The sequence below is a fragment of the Primulina huaijiensis genome, chromosome 18, assembly GCF_012295235.1.
Source record: "Primulina huaijiensis isolate GDHJ02 chromosome 18, ASM1229523v2, whole genome shotgun sequence".
Classification (NCBI taxonomy): Eukaryota; Viridiplantae; Streptophyta; class Magnoliopsida; order Lamiales; family Gesneriaceae; genus Primulina; species Primulina huaijiensis.
The window spans coordinates 53998-71737 of NC_133323.1; the positions used below are offsets into that span (position 1 = coordinate 53998).

The following is a 17740-nucleotide window of genomic DNA, read 5'->3' on the forward strand; positions in this document are numbered from 1 at the left end:
AAGTTGTAAATGGTGGTAGACCGGTGGTGACGGCAGAGCGGTCCATATGATTGCTTACTGTCTTGGCTAGTCTTCAATTTATTTTCTATTTAATTATGTAATATAATTACAAATAATCATTTTTTTCATGTAATATATATAATCAAATGATTTTTGTGCATTGATAAGTTTCATTCAATATAATTTGTACATTGTGCAAGTATTAATGCAATTGACGAGATAGTAACTAATAAAGGTTCATGTCATATTGTATTAACAAATAGTCGGTTAGCTCCTTTTTTCGGTTGCTGTAGTTGGTAGTGGCGATAAACACTCCTATTATATGAAGACTTAATGAAGTGAGCTTGGTACCGCGGAAAGCCTGTTCAAGGGGGTGGAGGAGAGAAGGGACTCTCCCAATAATATCATTACTTTTATAAATAAATTAAAAAAAACCTATTTTAAAGTTCAATGTTTCGATGGCAGCGATGGGTGGTTCTCGAGGCAGAGGTTGTGAGTAACAAGGCTGGTGGAACTATTATGTATCGAGAAGGAATTTTTTTTTAAAGTTTTTTAAATATATTTGTTATATTTGATGATTTTATATTTTTATTAACGTTTTTATTTTTTGTAATTATAAATAAATAATTAATTTAATTTATTTGAAATTTATAAAATATTAATAATAAAAATTTTAGTACTTTGAATTAGGGGTGGGCGTCGGGTCGGGTTTCACGCGCTTGAAAAATTATTTGTTAAAGCATGATGTTACGTTTTTGCAAAGATTTTGACATGAACATGCATATATCTTTTATGCAACTCATGTTCTTCGTGTTCTTGTGCAAGGGGCTGCCGAAATGGGATGTTAGGGGACTGCTTAGGACGATAGTGAAGGGGTCACTAAGCTGGAGTCGAGTCTTGGTTGGGCTGGATGAAGGCCGAGTGGTTTTGGTGAGGCGGATGAAACTTCCTCGGCACGTCCGAGCCTTGTGCGTGCGTGGGGTGTCGGCGTGCTTAGGGTTAGTCCAATGGGGGTCCTAAGTGGTCGGTCATGGTCGTAGGGTAACTAGCTAGGGTCCGGTCTTGGTGGTTTGGGGCTTGGGCCGAGGGGTTAGCACTAATAGCCGAGTAAGGTGTGAAGTGGAGCACATGCAAAAATTCCAGCAAGTTGCAGCCGTGCTTAAGGAGAACTAAACGGCTAGAATTAGGCTAGTTAAGGGTTGGTAGGGTGTGTAGGTTTAGTGGTTTAAGTTTGGGAAAATTTGGTTGCGTTTCGGGTTTATTCGGGTTAAAACCGAGACTCCGATCCATGTTTTAAAACGAATCGTATAAGTTACGAAACATGTTCAAGTTTACGTCTAAGAGTGGATTATAAATATGTTTTAAGGTGTTTGGCTGGCTTCGGGTAAAAATTTTGAGTTCCAAGGGTAAAATGATCAATTAAGGTTTCCAGAGGCAAAATGTTCATTTGTTACCCAGGTCGAGTTAGCAGTCCTAGCAGCGCCCTAAGCACTATTTGACATGTTTTAAATGTTTATGTTATCAAGAACATGAATTTTTATGCTAATATGAAAAATATGTTGCATATTTGATTTTAAGAAAAATTTATTTATATGCATGATTTTTATTAGTGATGAATATGATGACATGTTTTGAAGGAAAAAAGTTGGTTGTGACTAATACGAATACGAATACGAATACGATGATATGTAAGGCCAAGGGTCAGTGGATGAGTAATACTGTCGCTGATGTCCCTGCCACCGGGTACCACAGTTATACGTAGATGGATCTATCGAATAAAGCTGATACGAAAGTCACAACAAATGAACGAAATTCAATTAAAGAAAATGGAAAAGTATATGATGATATGTTGAGACATGTTTTGACACGTTATGCTTTATTACGTTTACGTTTACGCTCTTAAGATCATGAAATGTATTTGTATTATGTTACTTTTCACTGTTGCCTGTTATGTATATGTACTTGCTATAACGTTACAGGTGTATTGAGTCTTTAGACTCACTAGGTTTGAATGATGCAGGTGAGCATATTGATCTGGAGATTGGAGGTGCCGAAAACTGAGTAGGCGGAGTTGGACGTGCGCACGCGAACCCGAGTACCGTATTTTCCGCACATTACGTTTGAGTTAGAGTGGATGAATATTTTCATATTCATTCATTTTATTATGTTTATGGTTGTCAGGATTTTTACACGTTTCATATTCGCATTTTTTTAAAACGCAAGGCTAAGTTCGATGATTTGTTTTTTTAAAAAATGCAGTATTTTCATCTGTCAGTTGACTGCTGTTATTTTAAAATGTGTAATTTCCAGTGGCAGGCATGCATAAGATGGTAATTTTCGAAAATGAGTTTATAAAAAAAATTCTAGTAGTATCTTAAGTAGTAGACATTACAGACATACACATGTCAATAATGTATCAGTTACACATCAGCGTCATATCGAAAAAATGACTAAAATTTCTAATACACACACATCATATTAGAGAGTGTTTAGCTAAACTTGTTTAAAATAGCTCATAAACACCTATGTTCTTTATATAAACAGTTTTATAAGTTATATTATCTTATTTTAAAAATAAATTGTTGATATGTTTGGATGAATTTATTTTAAATAAATTAAAGATGTTGATGTTATTTTAATATTAAAAAAAAAGTGTCCATGTTATATAAAAAAAAATTCTTGAAAATTGATTTATTTGGATGGGCCCCATTACCAATCTCACACCCAAAAAGAAATATCAAAGTGTCTGTTGTACCCACAAACTTTTTCTACTGTATTCTCATCCCCACTCCTTAGTTTGGTTTCGTATATACATAAACAAGTAATAACACCACTAAATAAATGACTTCCAGTACTACTGCTCTCGGTAGGACTGAATGCTTGCCGCTTTATCAAAAGCTATAGCTGGAGGTAATTGTGCAACTTAAATCTTTTAAACCGCACAGCAACTCAAGCACCACGGTTCGATCGCTCTATCAAGCAGGGACAATTATTGCACCCAACAATCTCCCTCCCAATAATTGCACTCATTGCAATCAACGAGAATCGAACCTGTGACCTTGGCTCTGATACCAATTGTAGGATCGAGCGTTTGCTGCTTTACCAAAAGCTATAGCTGGTTGTAACGGTATTACCGCAAATAAGACCAACAAGTGGTAGCAGAGCTTTGGTTTAAAATTTCTTAAAATTTTGAGTATGCTCTGTTGTTGCGGCCTACACTGATCTTCCACATCAGAAAAGAATTTTTTTTGAGATTTTTTATTTAAGACGAGATTATTTTGTCCAGTCTACTAATTTTTTGTAGACATAATGGCGAGCAGGTACGAGATAGCAAAGTTCAATTGAAGTAATTTTATGCTGTGGAAAATAAAGATACAGGCAGTTTTAAGAAAGGAGAATTTTTTGGTGGCTATTGGAGATAGACCGGTGGAAATTACGGATGATGGAAAGTGGAATGAGATGAATGATAATGATGTTGCCAATTTACACTTGGCTATAGCAGATGAAGTATTATCAAGTATCTCTTAGATAAAAACAGCAAAATTTATCTGGGATACTCTGACAAAGATGTACGAGGTCAAGTCGTTACACAACATGATTTTCCTAAAGAGAAGGCTTTATACTCTTTGGATGGCGGAATCCTCATCGATGACCGACCATATCAACACACTAAATATTCTATTTGTCCAACTCACTTCCATGGGGCATAAAATAGGGGAAAATGAACGTGCGATCGTGACTTGTGAGTAACTAGGCTGGTGGAACTATTATGTATAAGAAGGAAATTTTTTTTAAAGTTTTTAAAATAATTTTGTTATATTTTATGATTTTATATTTTTATTAACGTTTTTTATTTTTTATAATTATAAATAAATAATTACATTATTTTATTTGAAATTTATAAAATATTAATTATAAAAATTTTAGTACTTTGAATTGAAATTAATTAAGTATAAAAAATATAAATTTAACAAACAACTAAATTAAATTATTAGTGCGTTAAAAAATTACAAAAGACAAACAAAAAATATTATAAAACAATAACTAACAACGACAACACCTAAGAAATAACAAAAATACAAATCATAAAAATAAAAATATGAAAAAATAGATTTTTATTAAAAAGGTAAATCGAACTTCGATTCTCCAATATCTCTAAAATGTGAGTTCTAGCGTACTCAAACAGATTTTGATCGGTAATTTTTCTCACTATGAACTATGAAATGCATTAATTGAGCATTTGTGGAAAAATATTGTAATTCGAAAATTTAATATTGTTTTTGTGTTGTATTATTTATTTAATATCAAATGCTCGTGTTTTCTACTTCCAATGATTTATTTATTTTATTAAAAGAATATTTTTATTAAAAATTTGTCAATAGAACAAATAATAATTAATTAAAATTTTTATATTTAAATTATAAGATTTAATCATTATTGTATCATCAAACTATAAATTGTTATTAGGAAATAGAAATATTAATGTTGAAATAAAAGAGAATGTTCTATTTAGGGGGACTACATTTTATTTTATTTTTTCATAATAAAGGATATACAGCCTTCTAAGGCAAGCTGCTATTTTACTTTCTGGGTCTTAAGCTTGGCATCACATTGGCTAACACAAGTTACAAAATGAATTATCTGTTTTTTTTTTTCCCGTTCCTTCCTTTTATTTGAATTGATTTCACTTTTGTTTGTATTCCCTTTTGCAGCCTCTCGGTATTTTACGTCGTTCCTTAGATACATATACCACAGGATTTCCTCAGGGCAATGGTCAGGGTCTTACAAACATTTTCCGAGCATTTAAACATTGTCTTCCGGGCCCAGTAAGTGCAACTAGCTATTATATAGTTTCCTCTGTATGTCTATATCTGAGCATGATCATTTGCATTATTTTGAGAGCTTGGATCTTCATCCAGTTTAAAGAAACTTTTATTTCTTATTAGTTTGATTTATCCAGGAAAAAAAATTAAATATATATATGTCTTTGTGGTTTTCTTGTTGGTGGTTCATTCATGGCTCTTACATAAGCAGTATTTACTTTTTCAATGGTCCATATTGTTCATTCAATGTAACTGCAACTAATGATCTCTCTCTTTCTTACATCAAATCTATAACAACCACCAAGTTTTCTTTGTGGCACAGTATACTTTCATTTTCACTGGAAGCAAAAAATTGCTTCCACGCTTCGTAAGCACGGACGCTGGTCCACGTAAGCGACGGAATATTTTAGCGACGAAATATATATAAAAATCGTCGCTACTTAGCGACGGTGTAATAAACCGTCGCTAAAATTGAATTAACCGTCGCTAAGTACCGTCGCTCAAATTGAATCAGCCGTTGCTAAAATTGAATCAGCGACGGTTTATAAACCGTCGCTAATTGCCGAAATACCTACAATCCATAATTGTATCTACAGCGTGCACATGTACGGCGCTGATAATCTTGAACTTTCAACGGCTTGCAACTTTGCAGCGTGCAATATACGCTGCGGAAAGAGAATTTGCGCGCTGCGAAAAGCCATTTTTGTTGTAGTGAAGATAGAGGAAATAAACAGACAATAAGTTCATCAAAAAATAAGTTTTTTCAGGAACCTCTACTATTCAACCTAGTTTTTTCAGTAATTCAGGGATGACTGACTTTGGTTTGTTTGGTCAGCAGGATTTTAAGACTCTGTCTTGGTCGAACATACACAGATTTACAAATTTGCTTAATGTTGGTCCGCAACATCTTGTACATGACATTCGACCACAGAATGATGTTGAGGAAAATGAACAACATTCAATTGAGATATCCCAGCTTGATGAATTTCTTTTTTGTTTTTTTCTCTGTCTTCACTACAACAAAAATGGCTTTTCACAGCGTATATTGCACGCTGCAAAGTTGCAAGCCGTCGAAAGTTCAAGATTATCCGCGGCGTACATGTGCACGCTGTTGATACAATTATGCGTAGCGTGTGAAGAGCTAGGTATTTCGAATTAGCGACGATTTATTCAATATAGCGACGGTTTATAAAACTGTCACTCATTAGCGACGGTGTTTATATATATTCCGTCGCTAAAATGTTCTGTCGCTTACGTGGACCAGCGTCCGTGCTTACAAAGCGCGGACGATGCTTCGCGGATTGCAGTAGTTTTGAAAATGTTTCTTTTTTTTACATTATTTTTGAAAATTTTTTTAAAATTAAATTATTTTTTAAAAAAAAAACCCACCGATACAGACTTGTTACAGCTTTAATTACAAAGAGTTATTAACCAGTCTCCCAATTGGGCTGGACGAGAAACGACCTTCTGGCCCATATAATCAAGAAAGTCTGGAGGCCCAAACGTCCGGAACCTCCCCCTTTGTTTGCCTTACTTCTTACTTTGAATTATCGGCGAAAGAAAATACTACGGATCCAGAAACGCCATGTCGACTGCATCTCAAGCTTTCAGTGGAAATCTTAAGGCACGCGTCTTTTGCTTCTTATGTTTTGTTTGTTATCTGTAACTTCCTCAGGTTTTTTTTTACTTATTCCTAACATAGCTGTCAATCTTCGAGTGGCTTGTGAGTACGTGCCAGGTGTTTGTGAAAATGTGCACGCGGATAAATTTTAATTTCTGTCTTTTTTCCCTCTCATGTGATACATACGCAGTATTTGTTTGTTGTTTGTCAATGTTAAGGGCAATGTCCCTGTTATATATAATTTGATTGTAATGTGATATTAATCTATGAGCCGGAGGAGGGCTAACCAAAAACTCATCAATACTCTTGTAGAAAGCCCTTGCAGGGCTGAGACGTATTAATTTGGATGGTTTGAGATGGAGAATTTTTGATGCAAAAGGACAGGTAGAGTACACCTCCGTGAGACCTAGCTGATATACTTTCTACTATACATTTAGCAGTAGATTACAGTGTATCACCTTTTGATGTAGGTCCTTGGGAGGTTAGCTTCACACATATCAACTGTTGTTCAGGGCAAGGATAAGCCCACATATGTTCCCAATCGGGATGAGGGGGATATGTGCATTGTTATAAATGCAAAAGATGTATGCGTCACTGGAAGGAAAATGACTGATAAGTTGTATCAATGGCATACAGGGCAAGTACAAGATGTTAATTTGTATATTGTTGCTTTATGGTTAGTTGCATCATGGAACTGGTATTTTGATCATTCCTTTGCTACTCCTGGTTCTTTTTGAAATTGGAAATTTGAAAGAACATACCTCCTAACTTTTTGTGATAATATTGTATTTTAGGCATGCGATCATCCCATATGCTTACATTCGTGGCTTTTTGACGACATAGGTATATAGGCCACCTCAAAGAAAGGAGTTTGAAAGACCAGATGGCCAAGGATCCTACAGAAGTAATTCGTAAAGCCGTACTTCGCATGCTTCCTAGAAACAAACTACGTGATGTGAGTCAGTGTTATCTTATCAACTGCGTTACCTTAATCTGGTCTATATGGGTATCATCAGTCTATTATATTTTTAAATTGAGGGGCGCTAAAATTTCTGAAATACTAACTTTGTGAAACACTCACTTTGGAGATGGACCCTTTAATTGAGCTGTTACTTTTTTTTTTCCGACCTGTTAAAGAATACTCCTGATTCACAGGAGTGAAGTCTCTGCTATATGATTGATTGCTATCGTGAGATATTTATGCCTATCTTGTATGATCCCCATGTAAATGTGCTGCTTCTGGCAACATCATGTCAGTCACATAATTTGAGATTTGAGTTTCCAGCGCTAGGTTTATGATTGTTCGATTGACACTAAAATTGCCATTTTCATTGTGCAGGATAGAGACAGAAAATTAAGGATATTTGCTGGCAGTGAACACCCTTTTGGTGATAGGTCTCTCGAGCATTATGCAATGCCCCCAAGACAAGTGCGTGAAATGCGGCCCCGTGCCAGAAGAGCTATGATTCGAGCTCAAAAGAAAGCAGAGCAACAAGAACAGGACGAAACAAATACTAAAAAAGGCAAAAGGGGGAACAAGGTGGGATCAATTCTGGAGATCTGAGGTGGATCTTCCTTTAGTATCTGTTCAACACATTGATTATGGGCTCTGAGTTCGTACTTAGATTTGTTTGATAAAGAAAACTGCTAATGACACCGAAAATGTTTTGCCTGGTTTGTTCAATCCTCTGTTAAATTTTAGATTAAAAGTTGTGCAACTGGCGGGACTGGTAAGTTAAGAGTGCATGGACGTGGCATGAAAGAAGTTGGCTTTGGCTAACTTCATATCTGAGGTCATCGGTAGGGACCTTGGAAAGCTCAACTGCTATTAAATTGAGTTTTTTATGGTTATCCTTGGGTTTGGAAACCACTTTTCTGTATAAAAAAAAAAAAAAAAAAAAAAAAAAAAAAGGGGCAGTGGCAATACCCTTTCCATGTATGCGTTGGTGGATAACAAATAAATCAGTTAGAAAATTATGCCCGACTTATTCAAAATAATAATAATAATTATGCCCGACGTAAAGATTGTAGCTATTGCAAATACTTTAGAGGGTAAATTTTGGAGTTTTAAGATAATAACGGCCAAATTTTTTTTTTTTTTGTAATTTATTGTGCAGCATATAGCATATATTCTGAGATCATCGAATGCAGAGACTTCGTATGCGTTTGTTGTCGCATAAAACAAATGAATTTCCCCAATTCCTTTGATGACTTTGATATTTTGATAAAGATGCGAAGGATAATGTAGGTGATGGGGGTGGTTTGCTCTTCCCTCAACCGCTTCAATGCCCTCTCAAAGCCGAGATGAAATATTGGAATATTTTCTTGTATAATTCGAAGAAATTTACCACATATATTGATCGTAGAAAGTTAAAAAAAATTACGACTCATGAATTAGGGAAATTGCTGAAAATTTTTTTCTCACCAAAGCCATCGGCCCCTAGATTTTAGATTTGATGTGGTGAACCATATGATCTAATGACTCTAAAATGCACAACTTCATGACATGCATCGAGGAGGATCCTTGCTCCATGTCTCTCTCCCATAACCCAACTTTTTATTAATTTTTTTTTAAAATAAAATCATAAAGTGAGAGCCTCTAGTTTTTATTTTTCCAAAATGCTATTCTATCTTCAAATCTCTTATATTTTGATTTTTTTTCCAATATAGAACCCCATTTATGTTATATCCTTGCTATTTGATAATAACTAAACACCTTGAAAAAAAATTCATGGTCCATTTAATATTTGACGTCTCAAACATTGTCACGTACGTGATCTAATATGCATAAAAAAATTCGGGATCATAATAATATAATATACGACAAAATAATGCAATCAACATACTATTTACATTAGTGTGTCAGAGACATTAAAATCATTACACAATACATAACTTGAATACGACAATAAAATATGTTGTCTCTATCCAGCATCAACTACATGGCTTCTTTAATTAGACACACCTAATATTTCATCTCTATCAAGTCTCAGCACAAGTCCTGTAACTTGTCCAATGGAAACAATCCTTGAAGGATAAATATATACAACAAACATTATCATAATAAATAAAAGTTGTATTGACAACATAATATAACTGAAATCATAAGAGAAATACTCTATGACTCATTCGTACTATCTGAACATTCATTCGTTGTTTCTAGACAACGACTGATATCACAACCAAGAATATCATCAGACGTCGATCCATTACTATTACGACAAACAACATCAACATACATCGTTCTCCTATTATTGCGACAAACAAACATCGCTCCACTACTATTACGACAAACAACATCAACATACGTCGTTCTCCTATTATTGCGATAAACAATCTCAACAATACAAAACGATAGGTGGTCTCATACACAACATTACTACTGCCAGATTGGCTTTCTTTTGCTCTTTCCTTGTGCCTATTTCGCTTTAGGGGTTGGTTTACAGGTACAACCTTTGTAACTTAATTGTATACCCATGGATTGGCCAGCTCTTATTTGGAAGGCTATAATTTCTTAACGGACGCAGTTTTTATTCCTGCTAATAGTTTAGCGCACTCTTTATTATTACTATGGGGTCCTGAAGCACAAGGAGATTTTACTCGTTGGAGTCAACTAGGCGGTCTGTGGACTTTTGTTGCTCTGCATGGCGCTTTCGGACTAATAGGTTTCATGTTACGTCAATTCAAGCTTCCTCGATCTATTCAATTACGACCTTATAATGCAATCACATTCTCTGGTGCAATTGTTGTTTTTGTTTCTGTATTCCTGATTTATCTATTAGGGCAGTCTGGTTGGTTCTATGCACCTAGTTTTGGTGTAGCAGTTATATTTCGATTTATCTTATTTTTTCAAGGATTTCATGATTGGAAACTGAGCCCATTTCATATGATGGGAGTTGCCGGTGTATTGGGCACTGCTTTGTTATGCGCTATTCATGGTGCTACCGTAGAAAATACTTTATTTGAAGATGGTGATGGTACAAATACATTCCGTGCTTTTTACCCAACTCAAGCTGAAGAAACTTATTCCATGGTCACCGCTAACCGCTTTTGGTCCCAAATCTTTGGGGTTGCTTTTTCCAATAAACGTTGGTCACATTTCTTTATTTTATTTGTACCAGTAACCGGTTTATGGATGAGTGCTCTTGGAATAGTCGGTTTGGCTTTGAACCTACTGTGACTTCGTTTCTCAGGAAATTCGCGCAGCGGAAGATCCTGAATTTGAGACTTTCTACACCAAAAATATTCTATTAAACGAAGGTATTCGTGCTTGGATGGCAGCTCAAGATCAGCCTCATGAAAACCTTATATTCCCTGAGGAGGTTCAATCACGTGGAAACGCTCTTTAATATAACTTTAACTGTAGCTGGTCGTGACCAAGAAACCACCGGTTTTGCTTGGTGGGCTGGAAATGCCCTACTTATTAATTTATCCGGTAAACTACTAGGAGCTCATGTAGCCCATGCCGGATTAATCGTCCTTTGGGCCGGGGCAATGAACCTATTTGAAGTGGCTCATTTCGTACCAGAGAAGCCTATGTATGAACGAGGGTTAATTTTACTTCCCCATCTAGCTACCCTAGGTTGGGGGGTAGGTCCTGGGGTGGGGGGGAGGGAAATTATAGATACTTTTCCATACTTTGTATCTGGAGTACTTCATTTAATTTACTCTGCAGTATTGGGATTTGGTGGTGTTTATCATTCACTTTTAGGACACGAGACACTGGAAGAATCTTTTCCATTCTTCGGTTATGTATGGAAAGATAGAAATAAAATGACCGCAATTTTAAGTATTCACTTAATCTTGTTAGGTCTAGGTGCTTTTCTTCTAGTCTTCAAGGCTCTTTATTTTGGGGGCGTATATGATACTTGGGCTCCGGGAGGAGGAGATGTAAGAAAAATTACCAACTTGACCCTTAGCCCAAGTATCATATTTGGTTATTTACTAAAATCGCCTTTTGGAGGAGAAGGGTGGATTGTTAGTGTGGACGATTTAGAAGATATAATCGGAGGACATGTATGGCTAGGTTCCATTTGTATATCATAAATGATTACCAAAAGACAAAAATATACATACCTATAATAATTAACACATATTACACAAAGACAATTTAGTAAATAAACAATGAAAACTCACACTTTTATGATAATAATAGATAATAGATAATAGATACCTCATTAAAGTACATGTGTAAAATAGTGAGGTGAGAACAAGCTATCCATAAGCTGAAATTAAGAGAAAAAATGAAAATTATATTTCATTCAAATAACTTTCAAAGCTAATACTTGAGCAGACAATTTATTATTCTATTATATTCTTATTCGATGAACCTGAATTAAATATTGTTTGATCGACTATTGAGTATCGTGCACCTTACTAATCACTAATCATTTACTTCATTCTATATAGTACATATAATGATATACATATAAATAATAATGCAACAACATTCATGTAATTTATATTTATATAGATTTATATTTATAATTATATATTATTGAATTAATAATTAAAATTCATTAATTAATGAAGAATAATTAAAATCCATTAATAAATTAATAAAAAAAATACAAACTAAATTAAACAAAGGATATTATTTAATTTAATGAGAAGAGTGACATGAATTTATATTTGTATGTATAATTATATAGATTTATATTTTTATTAATATTTATATTTATACATATATATTTTTAAATTAATTGAAGTCCATTAATTAATGAAAAGAAGATAAATTAAAAATATATTAAAGGATAATGATACATAAATACATATTAGATTTATTATATAAATTAATTAAAGTTCATTAATATATAAGTAATAAAAATAAATAGATTATATATTATGAAATTAATATTTTTACATGATTCTAGTACTTACGTTATTCCTTCCAAACAACATTATTTATGAAAAATGAAATTTTTATAAAAGGGTTTCCGCAAGTCACAATCCAAACGATAATTCATTATCTGCGAAAGGCTTCCAATATCCAATTCTCCGTTTAAAATTTTTGATCCACATCGCATTCGACAATGGACTGTCTGCGCAACACGCACTACATTTCATCTCCATTCCGACCTCCGCTTCTCCCACTCGTTCACCATTCTGGAATTTCGCTGAACGCACGCCGAAATTGCAGAAACATGTGCGCGGCTTCCAATTCGGAGACAATGGTAAAATCGAGCGAAATTACAAGCAAAAAAGAGGAAGAATACGCGGATTTAAAGTCTTGGATGCATATGAACGGACTTCCTCCTTGCAAAGTTGTTCTTAAAGATAGACCTTCTCATGATTCGATTCATGCGCCAATTCACTTCGTAGCTGCCAGTGAAGATCTCCAGGTTTACTTTTGGCGTTGCCTCTTTATGTTTCGCTAAAAAAAACGTGTTTTTTCCCTATTGTTTACTTCATTTATATAAGCAGATATATTTGCAACATAATGCCACAGGCAATATAATAGCTCGCTAATTTCCTTTGTTACTGTTATAGGAAGGTGATGTCGCATTTTCTGTACCTAATTCATTGGTAGTAACACTTGAGAGGGTTTTGGGGAATGAGACTATTGGTAAGTCGTTATTTCCGATTCTATTTCTTTCCCTTGATTTGTGCTACGTGAAGTGAGTTTTCTATTTTATTGCCAAACTTGAGATTCAAATTTGTTTCTGTCATTGAACCTGAACTTAGTTTCAAATTTTATCCCAAAGTTATGCATTCGGTGGTGGCTTTGGCAACTCAGAAATTTGTGGTTCCTCCTGCAGTTTAGTAAGAAAACGTTTGCTTGTCTTCAACAAATGAATTGACACTCGTTGTTTTACTTTTGTACTGGAAAGAATGTATATAACTTCTTGTGACACAAAATATACTTTTGAATATTTTTGCCTATTTTCTGATGCTGGGAAGAATATAATTTGATCTGGATCTCAGGAAGAGGAAATGGATCTTTTTATGGGGAATATTGTTTTGAAGTATGGTTTGCAGCTATATGCTGATGTTAGGTTTCCTTTATAATACCCGACATCCATAAACACATACTACATGTGAATTTCATTGTATTTTGTAATAGCTTTGGTAAGAATGAAACCTTTTATTGAAATCATGCATTAGGTTCTTGTCCCTTGTGAGTTGCGGCTTACTCATATTTTAGATATCTTCCATGTTCTTGCCGTTCCTGACCCTAGGCGTCGACATGCAGTTGGGACTTTGTTTTTTCATTGATTCTTCAGTTTTGTTTTCTTTCTTTTTTTGTGATGATAAAGTGCTGGATTTGGTTTGTTCCTAATCTCGTTTACTACATAAAATATCACATTTTCCCAAATTATAGAAATAAGACTGTTGCATTTATGCAGCCGAGCTTTTAACCACAAACAAGTTATCAGAACTAGCATGCTTGGCGCTTTATCTTATGTATGAGAAGAAGCAAGGAAAAAAGTCTTTCTGGTATCCATATATTAGAGAACTCGATCGTCAGAGAGGCAGGGGGCAGTTGTCAGTGGAATCCCCACTTTTATGGTCAGAGACTGAATTAGATTACTTAACAGGAAGCCCTACGAAGGTATTTAGTCTAAGTTGAATGAAATGCGACAATGTTCAACTTTTGTGTGGCGATCATAAGTTTTCTGGGCCGCAGACTTCTTATTTATCATGTTGGTGATGGTCAGGCTGAAGTCCTGGAGAGGGCTAAAGGAATCAAGAGAGAATACAATGAGCTCGACACCGTCTGGTTCATGGCTGGATCATTATTTCAGGTAAGTTGTTTTGTATTCTCTATAATTATTCTATGGGTTCTACCAGCTGTTTTCTTCAATTTACTTGGTATCCTCTTCAATCTTGAAAATTTGTTTACATTTGGCAGCAATATCCTTATGATATTCCCACAGAGGCTTTCACTTTTGAGATATTCAAACAAGCCTTTGTTGCAGTTCAATCATGTGTAGTGCATTTGCAGGTTAGCTTTGGACAGAAAATAATTGTATTTGCATAAAATCTGTGTGAACTGTAACACTGAGGCGCCATTGAGATAGTTCTGCTATGGAAGGTAAGCAGCTAATTTTAAACTCCCTTTCAATGCAGAAAGTCAGTTTGGCCAGGAGATTTGCGTTGGTTCCCCTTGGACCACCATTATTATCATATAGAAGCAACTGCAAGGCAATGTTAACTGCTGTTGATGGGGCTGTGCAACTTGTAGTTGATCGTTCCTATAAATCCGGGGAACCTATTGTTGTCTGGTTATAAATCTTTTTCGCTTTCTCCCCCTGTCCAGCAAAAAAAGCATGGTTGTGGGTGGAGGGTTGGGAAATTTGTTTTAAGTCTATTTTCGGCTTGTTCGTATGTCCGAGGATCCTCATTTTGGAGTTTCTTTTGTTTCTAGGTGTGGACCACAGCCTAATTCGAAATTACTCATAAACTATGGTTTTGTGGATGAAGATAATTCTTTTGACCGTATGGTGATTGAGGTGATTTTTTTGCACTCATCTTCGCTATATTGAATGTTTCTGTCTTGATAATCACCTTTTTTCTGTCATTCAGGCGTCTTTAAATACTGAGGATCCTCAATATCAGGACAAAAGATTGGCTGCTCAAAGAAATGGAAAGCTATCAGTACAAAATTTTCAGGTATGAAGTTAATTTGATTGTACTCAATTCCTTGAGGATTTCTTGAGCCAAATAGTACCCTCGGTACAGGTATCCGTAGGAAAGGAAAGAGAGGCTGTCATGGACATGCTTCCTTATTTGCGACTGGGATATGTTTCTGATCCTTCGGATATGCAATCTGTTCTGTCTTCTCGAGGGCCAATATGTTCAGTAAGTTCATTTTTGATTTTTATCTGTTTGTAGATTGTTTGGATTTAATTCAGAGTCAATTATTCGAGTTGTGGGGATTACCTGCAATCATGGTGGTAGTGGTACCATTATATGAAATGATACATGTTGCTATGTGCTTAAGCATTTTACCCTCCTTTGAATTTTTGAATTATGTGGCACATGCTGTACCCCAAATTATATTAATAAAAGAACTTATTCTGATAAACACAGGTGAGTCCCTGTATGGAATGTGCAGTTTTGGACCAACTAGCTGAGTATTTTATAAAAAGGCTTGCTGGTTATCCTACTACACTTGAGGAAGACGAGATAATGGTAACTTTGAATGAGATTTTAGATTATTCTAACTTTGCATTTCACTTTTATGCTCCAATTACGCCTTTTACTTACTGTAGCTTACAGATAGCAATTTAAATTCAAAACGACGAGTAGCAACACAACTTGTCAGGTTGGAGAAGAAAATATTAAAGGCATGCTTGCAGGCAACAGTAGACCTAATAAACCTGCTACCTAATCACTCTGTATCCCCATGCCCCGCTCCTTACGCCCCGAATCTGAAATGGTATTTTCTCCGTCTCTTTTTATGATTAAGCAATGTTTTATCTTTCTAAGCATTTATTTCATTATCAATGTTAATTAGTGATAATTCCGACAGATTCTTTAATGTGTCCATTGTGTACCTTCTACTGCTGGAGTCTGGAAGTGCTTCAGATGGGATGTGGCTGAACGAGGTTCATGACGTAACAATAGTTTGCGTTTTCCTTGTGGCTTTTGTAAGAATACATCTCATTCTTCGTTTCACACTAGATATGCTCTGGTACTGACCTTCGTTCAATTCATAATCCTTTTTTCAGGTCGATCTAATGGCTATAATGATCTCTCCAAGTAACTTCATTTTTTTTTCTGGAATACTTAGCTGTTGCATTCCATTTTCATGCATAACATCCCTCCTTCACTTTGTACAGTTGCTCATTAATTGTACAAATTGTGCTAGTAAGAAAAGTATCCACGGAGCATTGAAATACACGTACGAAGATATAGAAGCACACGAATCTCTGAACTTAGGTAGTTAGGTCTGGTCTGGGTAGTGTAGTTACATTCAAAACAGCAATAATTATCTACACAAATGGTAAAGTATTTTAATTGGGAACTGGCAACCTTGCCCCCGAAATATATACGAATTTGAAGAGAGGCGAGGGCATTAGTAGAAATCACTACGTACAAACCGGGACAGAAATTATTAAACTTGATGAAAAGTAACGTATAAATTGTCCCAGAAATTAATAAAATCAATTAACAAGATTTACTTGTCCTGAAACAAAAGGCAGTATGAATAAATCAAGGAATTCATTCAAGAAAAATTAACCATCTCGGGGGGCAAACCCACTTCAATTGCGTAGGCGGGGGTTTTTCGATGCTACTACCCGGTAGACTCTATTATCAAGCATACCTCTCGCTCTAGCAATAATAGTAATGAGTGAATAAAACAACAATAGTTTGGCATATTTCATCCGACCGACCGACCGACCCAACATAAAATCCAACTGCCTGTGATATATTGGAATATTGAGGGGGGAACAAGAAAGAGCATATGACGACGCAATTTTGTTCTCCTACTTTTCTTGGTTGCGGGTTATCGGGTCCTCTGTCTCTCTGTCCAGATGTAAAATAGAGCCACCCATTCCAGAAGCCCGCCAGTGTAGTTTTTATGCGATATGGAAGCTTTCCAATAATAGACCATTGCTGTAAAATTAACAGGAGGTTGAATCCTTGCTCCAGCAAGATGAGTATGCTCAATATACCATCCAAATCTAGCAATAAATAAGAACGTTACCAGTGTATCCAAATGAAAAAAAAAAAAACTCCCCAACCAAGATCATTCCTTTTGCCATTGCTTCTCAACAGCTTTACCATTCTTAACCAAAAGACTCCAATGGTCTACTCCAGGTGTATAGTGATTTTCTTTGCTTCCACCGATCACATGGAGCCTTCCCCTCCAAATTTGAGTAGCCGGAGCATACCTGAAATCGTTCATTAGCTAGGCTCTAAGCCAGCCGAAAATTTGGTCATATAAGTCTCGTGATCCTTAAATTACAAGTTATATTTTGTGCTGAGGGTTCCGTATCCGGCAAACACACATAAAAGATTCTTAATCTGTGTCGCGAAACCATCCAAACGAGGCACAGGTGTTGTTGGCATTTGCTCCCATTCTAATGATGAAGCTGGCAAATCGGCAAATGTAGCTGATATCTTATCTCCGATCTGTAATAATCGAAACATACGTTTTAGAATAATCTACTTCCAATATTACCAATAAAAAAATCCGACCTTCTGGATTTAAACATCGTATGTGACGTTGGCGTCTCGGAAATATAATTATACTGGCGAGCCCCGCTGGTAGCAATTGTTAGATATGCGAAAGAAGAAAAAGATGAGGCCAGAGATAATCCACCACAAGCGCCACCCCAACAAGAAA

At 35.5% G+C, this 17740-nt stretch overlaps 3 protein-coding genes and 1 pseudogene across 4 annotated transcripts; 3 read left to right on the forward strand and 1 right to left on the reverse strand.

The window, feature by feature from the left end:
• Positions 1-6283: 6283 nt before the first annotated feature.
• On the forward strand, positions 6284-8162 carry LOC140964601 (uncharacterized). Its single transcript, XM_073424467.1, has 5 exons — positions 6284-6447; positions 6757-6828; positions 6915-7081; positions 7288-7399; positions 7784-8162. Exons 1-5 carry the CDS (start codon positions 6409-6411, stop codon positions 8006-8008), a joined length of 615 nt encoding a protein of 204 aa, XP_073280568.1. The 5' UTR covers positions 6284-6408; the 3' UTR covers positions 8009-8162.
• A 1952-nt stretch (positions 8163-10114) lies between these two features.
• Positions 10115-11490, forward strand: LOC140964556 (photosystem II CP43 reaction center protein-like; annotated as a pseudogene).
• Positions 11491-12388: 898 nt separating this feature from the next.
• Positions 12389-16288, forward strand: LOC140964729 (uncharacterized). Of its 2 annotated transcripts, none has more exons than XM_073424632.1 (13): positions 12389-12785; positions 12934-13009; positions 13791-13996; positions 14103-14189; positions 14297-14389; positions 14515-14669; positions 14813-14897; positions 14971-15057; positions 15127-15246; positions 15478-15579; positions 15660-15826; positions 15920-15995; positions 16119-16288. In XM_073424632.1, coding segments are annotated over exons 1-12 (1488 nt in total). In that variant the 5' UTR covers positions 12389-12476; the 3' UTR covers positions 15921-15995; positions 16119-16288. The 2 variants fall into 2 exon arrangements, with proteins under 2 accessions (XP_073280733.1, XP_073280732.1); XM_073424631.1 differs by having other exon boundaries at positions 12390-12785; positions 15920-16037.
• A 124-nt stretch (positions 16289-16412) lies between these two features.
• On the reverse strand, positions 16413-17374 carry LOC140964557 (kelch repeat-containing protein At3g27220-like). Its single transcript, XM_073424421.1, has 3 exons — positions 17143-17374; positions 17099-17112; positions 16413-17007 (listed from the first exon to the last, which is right to left on the reverse strand). Exons 1-3 carry the CDS (start codon positions 17297-17299, stop codon positions 16723-16725), a joined length of 456 nt encoding a protein of 151 aa, XP_073280522.1. The 5' UTR covers positions 17300-17374; the 3' UTR covers positions 16413-16722.
• Between the last annotated feature and the right edge of the window lie 366 nt (positions 17375-17740).

What these genes read in the sequence shown, in the direction of transcription:
- LOC140964601 (XM_073424467.1), top strand. Translation starts at nt 6,409, where the DNA reads ATGTCGACTGCATCTCAAGCTTTCAGTGGAAATCTTAAG. An exon ending in TTTTTGATGCAAAAGGACAG is followed by an intron (nt 6,829 to 6,914) that starts GTAGAGTACACC and finishes CTTTTGATGTAG; the next exon opens with GTCCTTGGGAGGTTAGCTTC. An exon ending in CTAGAAACAAACTACGTGAT is followed by an intron (nt 7,400 to 7,783) that starts GTGAGTCAGTGT and finishes TTCATTGTGCAG; the next exon opens with GATAGAGACAGAAAATTAAG.
- LOC140964729 (XM_073424632.1), top strand. Translation starts at nt 12,477, where the DNA reads ATGGACTGTCTGCGCAACACGCACTACATTTCATCTCCATTCCGACCT. An exon ending in TTTGGGGAATGAGACTATTG is followed by an intron (nt 13,010 to 13,790) that starts GTAAGTCGTTAT and finishes GCATTTATGCAG; the next exon opens with CCGAGCTTTTAACCACAAAC. An exon ending in TTGACCGTATGGTGATTGAG is followed by an intron (nt 14,898 to 14,970) that starts GTGATTTTTTTG and finishes TCTGTCATTCAG; the next exon opens with GCGTCTTTAAATACTGAGGA.
- LOC140964557 (XM_073424421.1), bottom strand. Translation starts at nt 17,299, where the DNA reads ATGAACGATTTCAGGTATGCTCCGGCTACTCAAATTTGGAGGGGAAGG.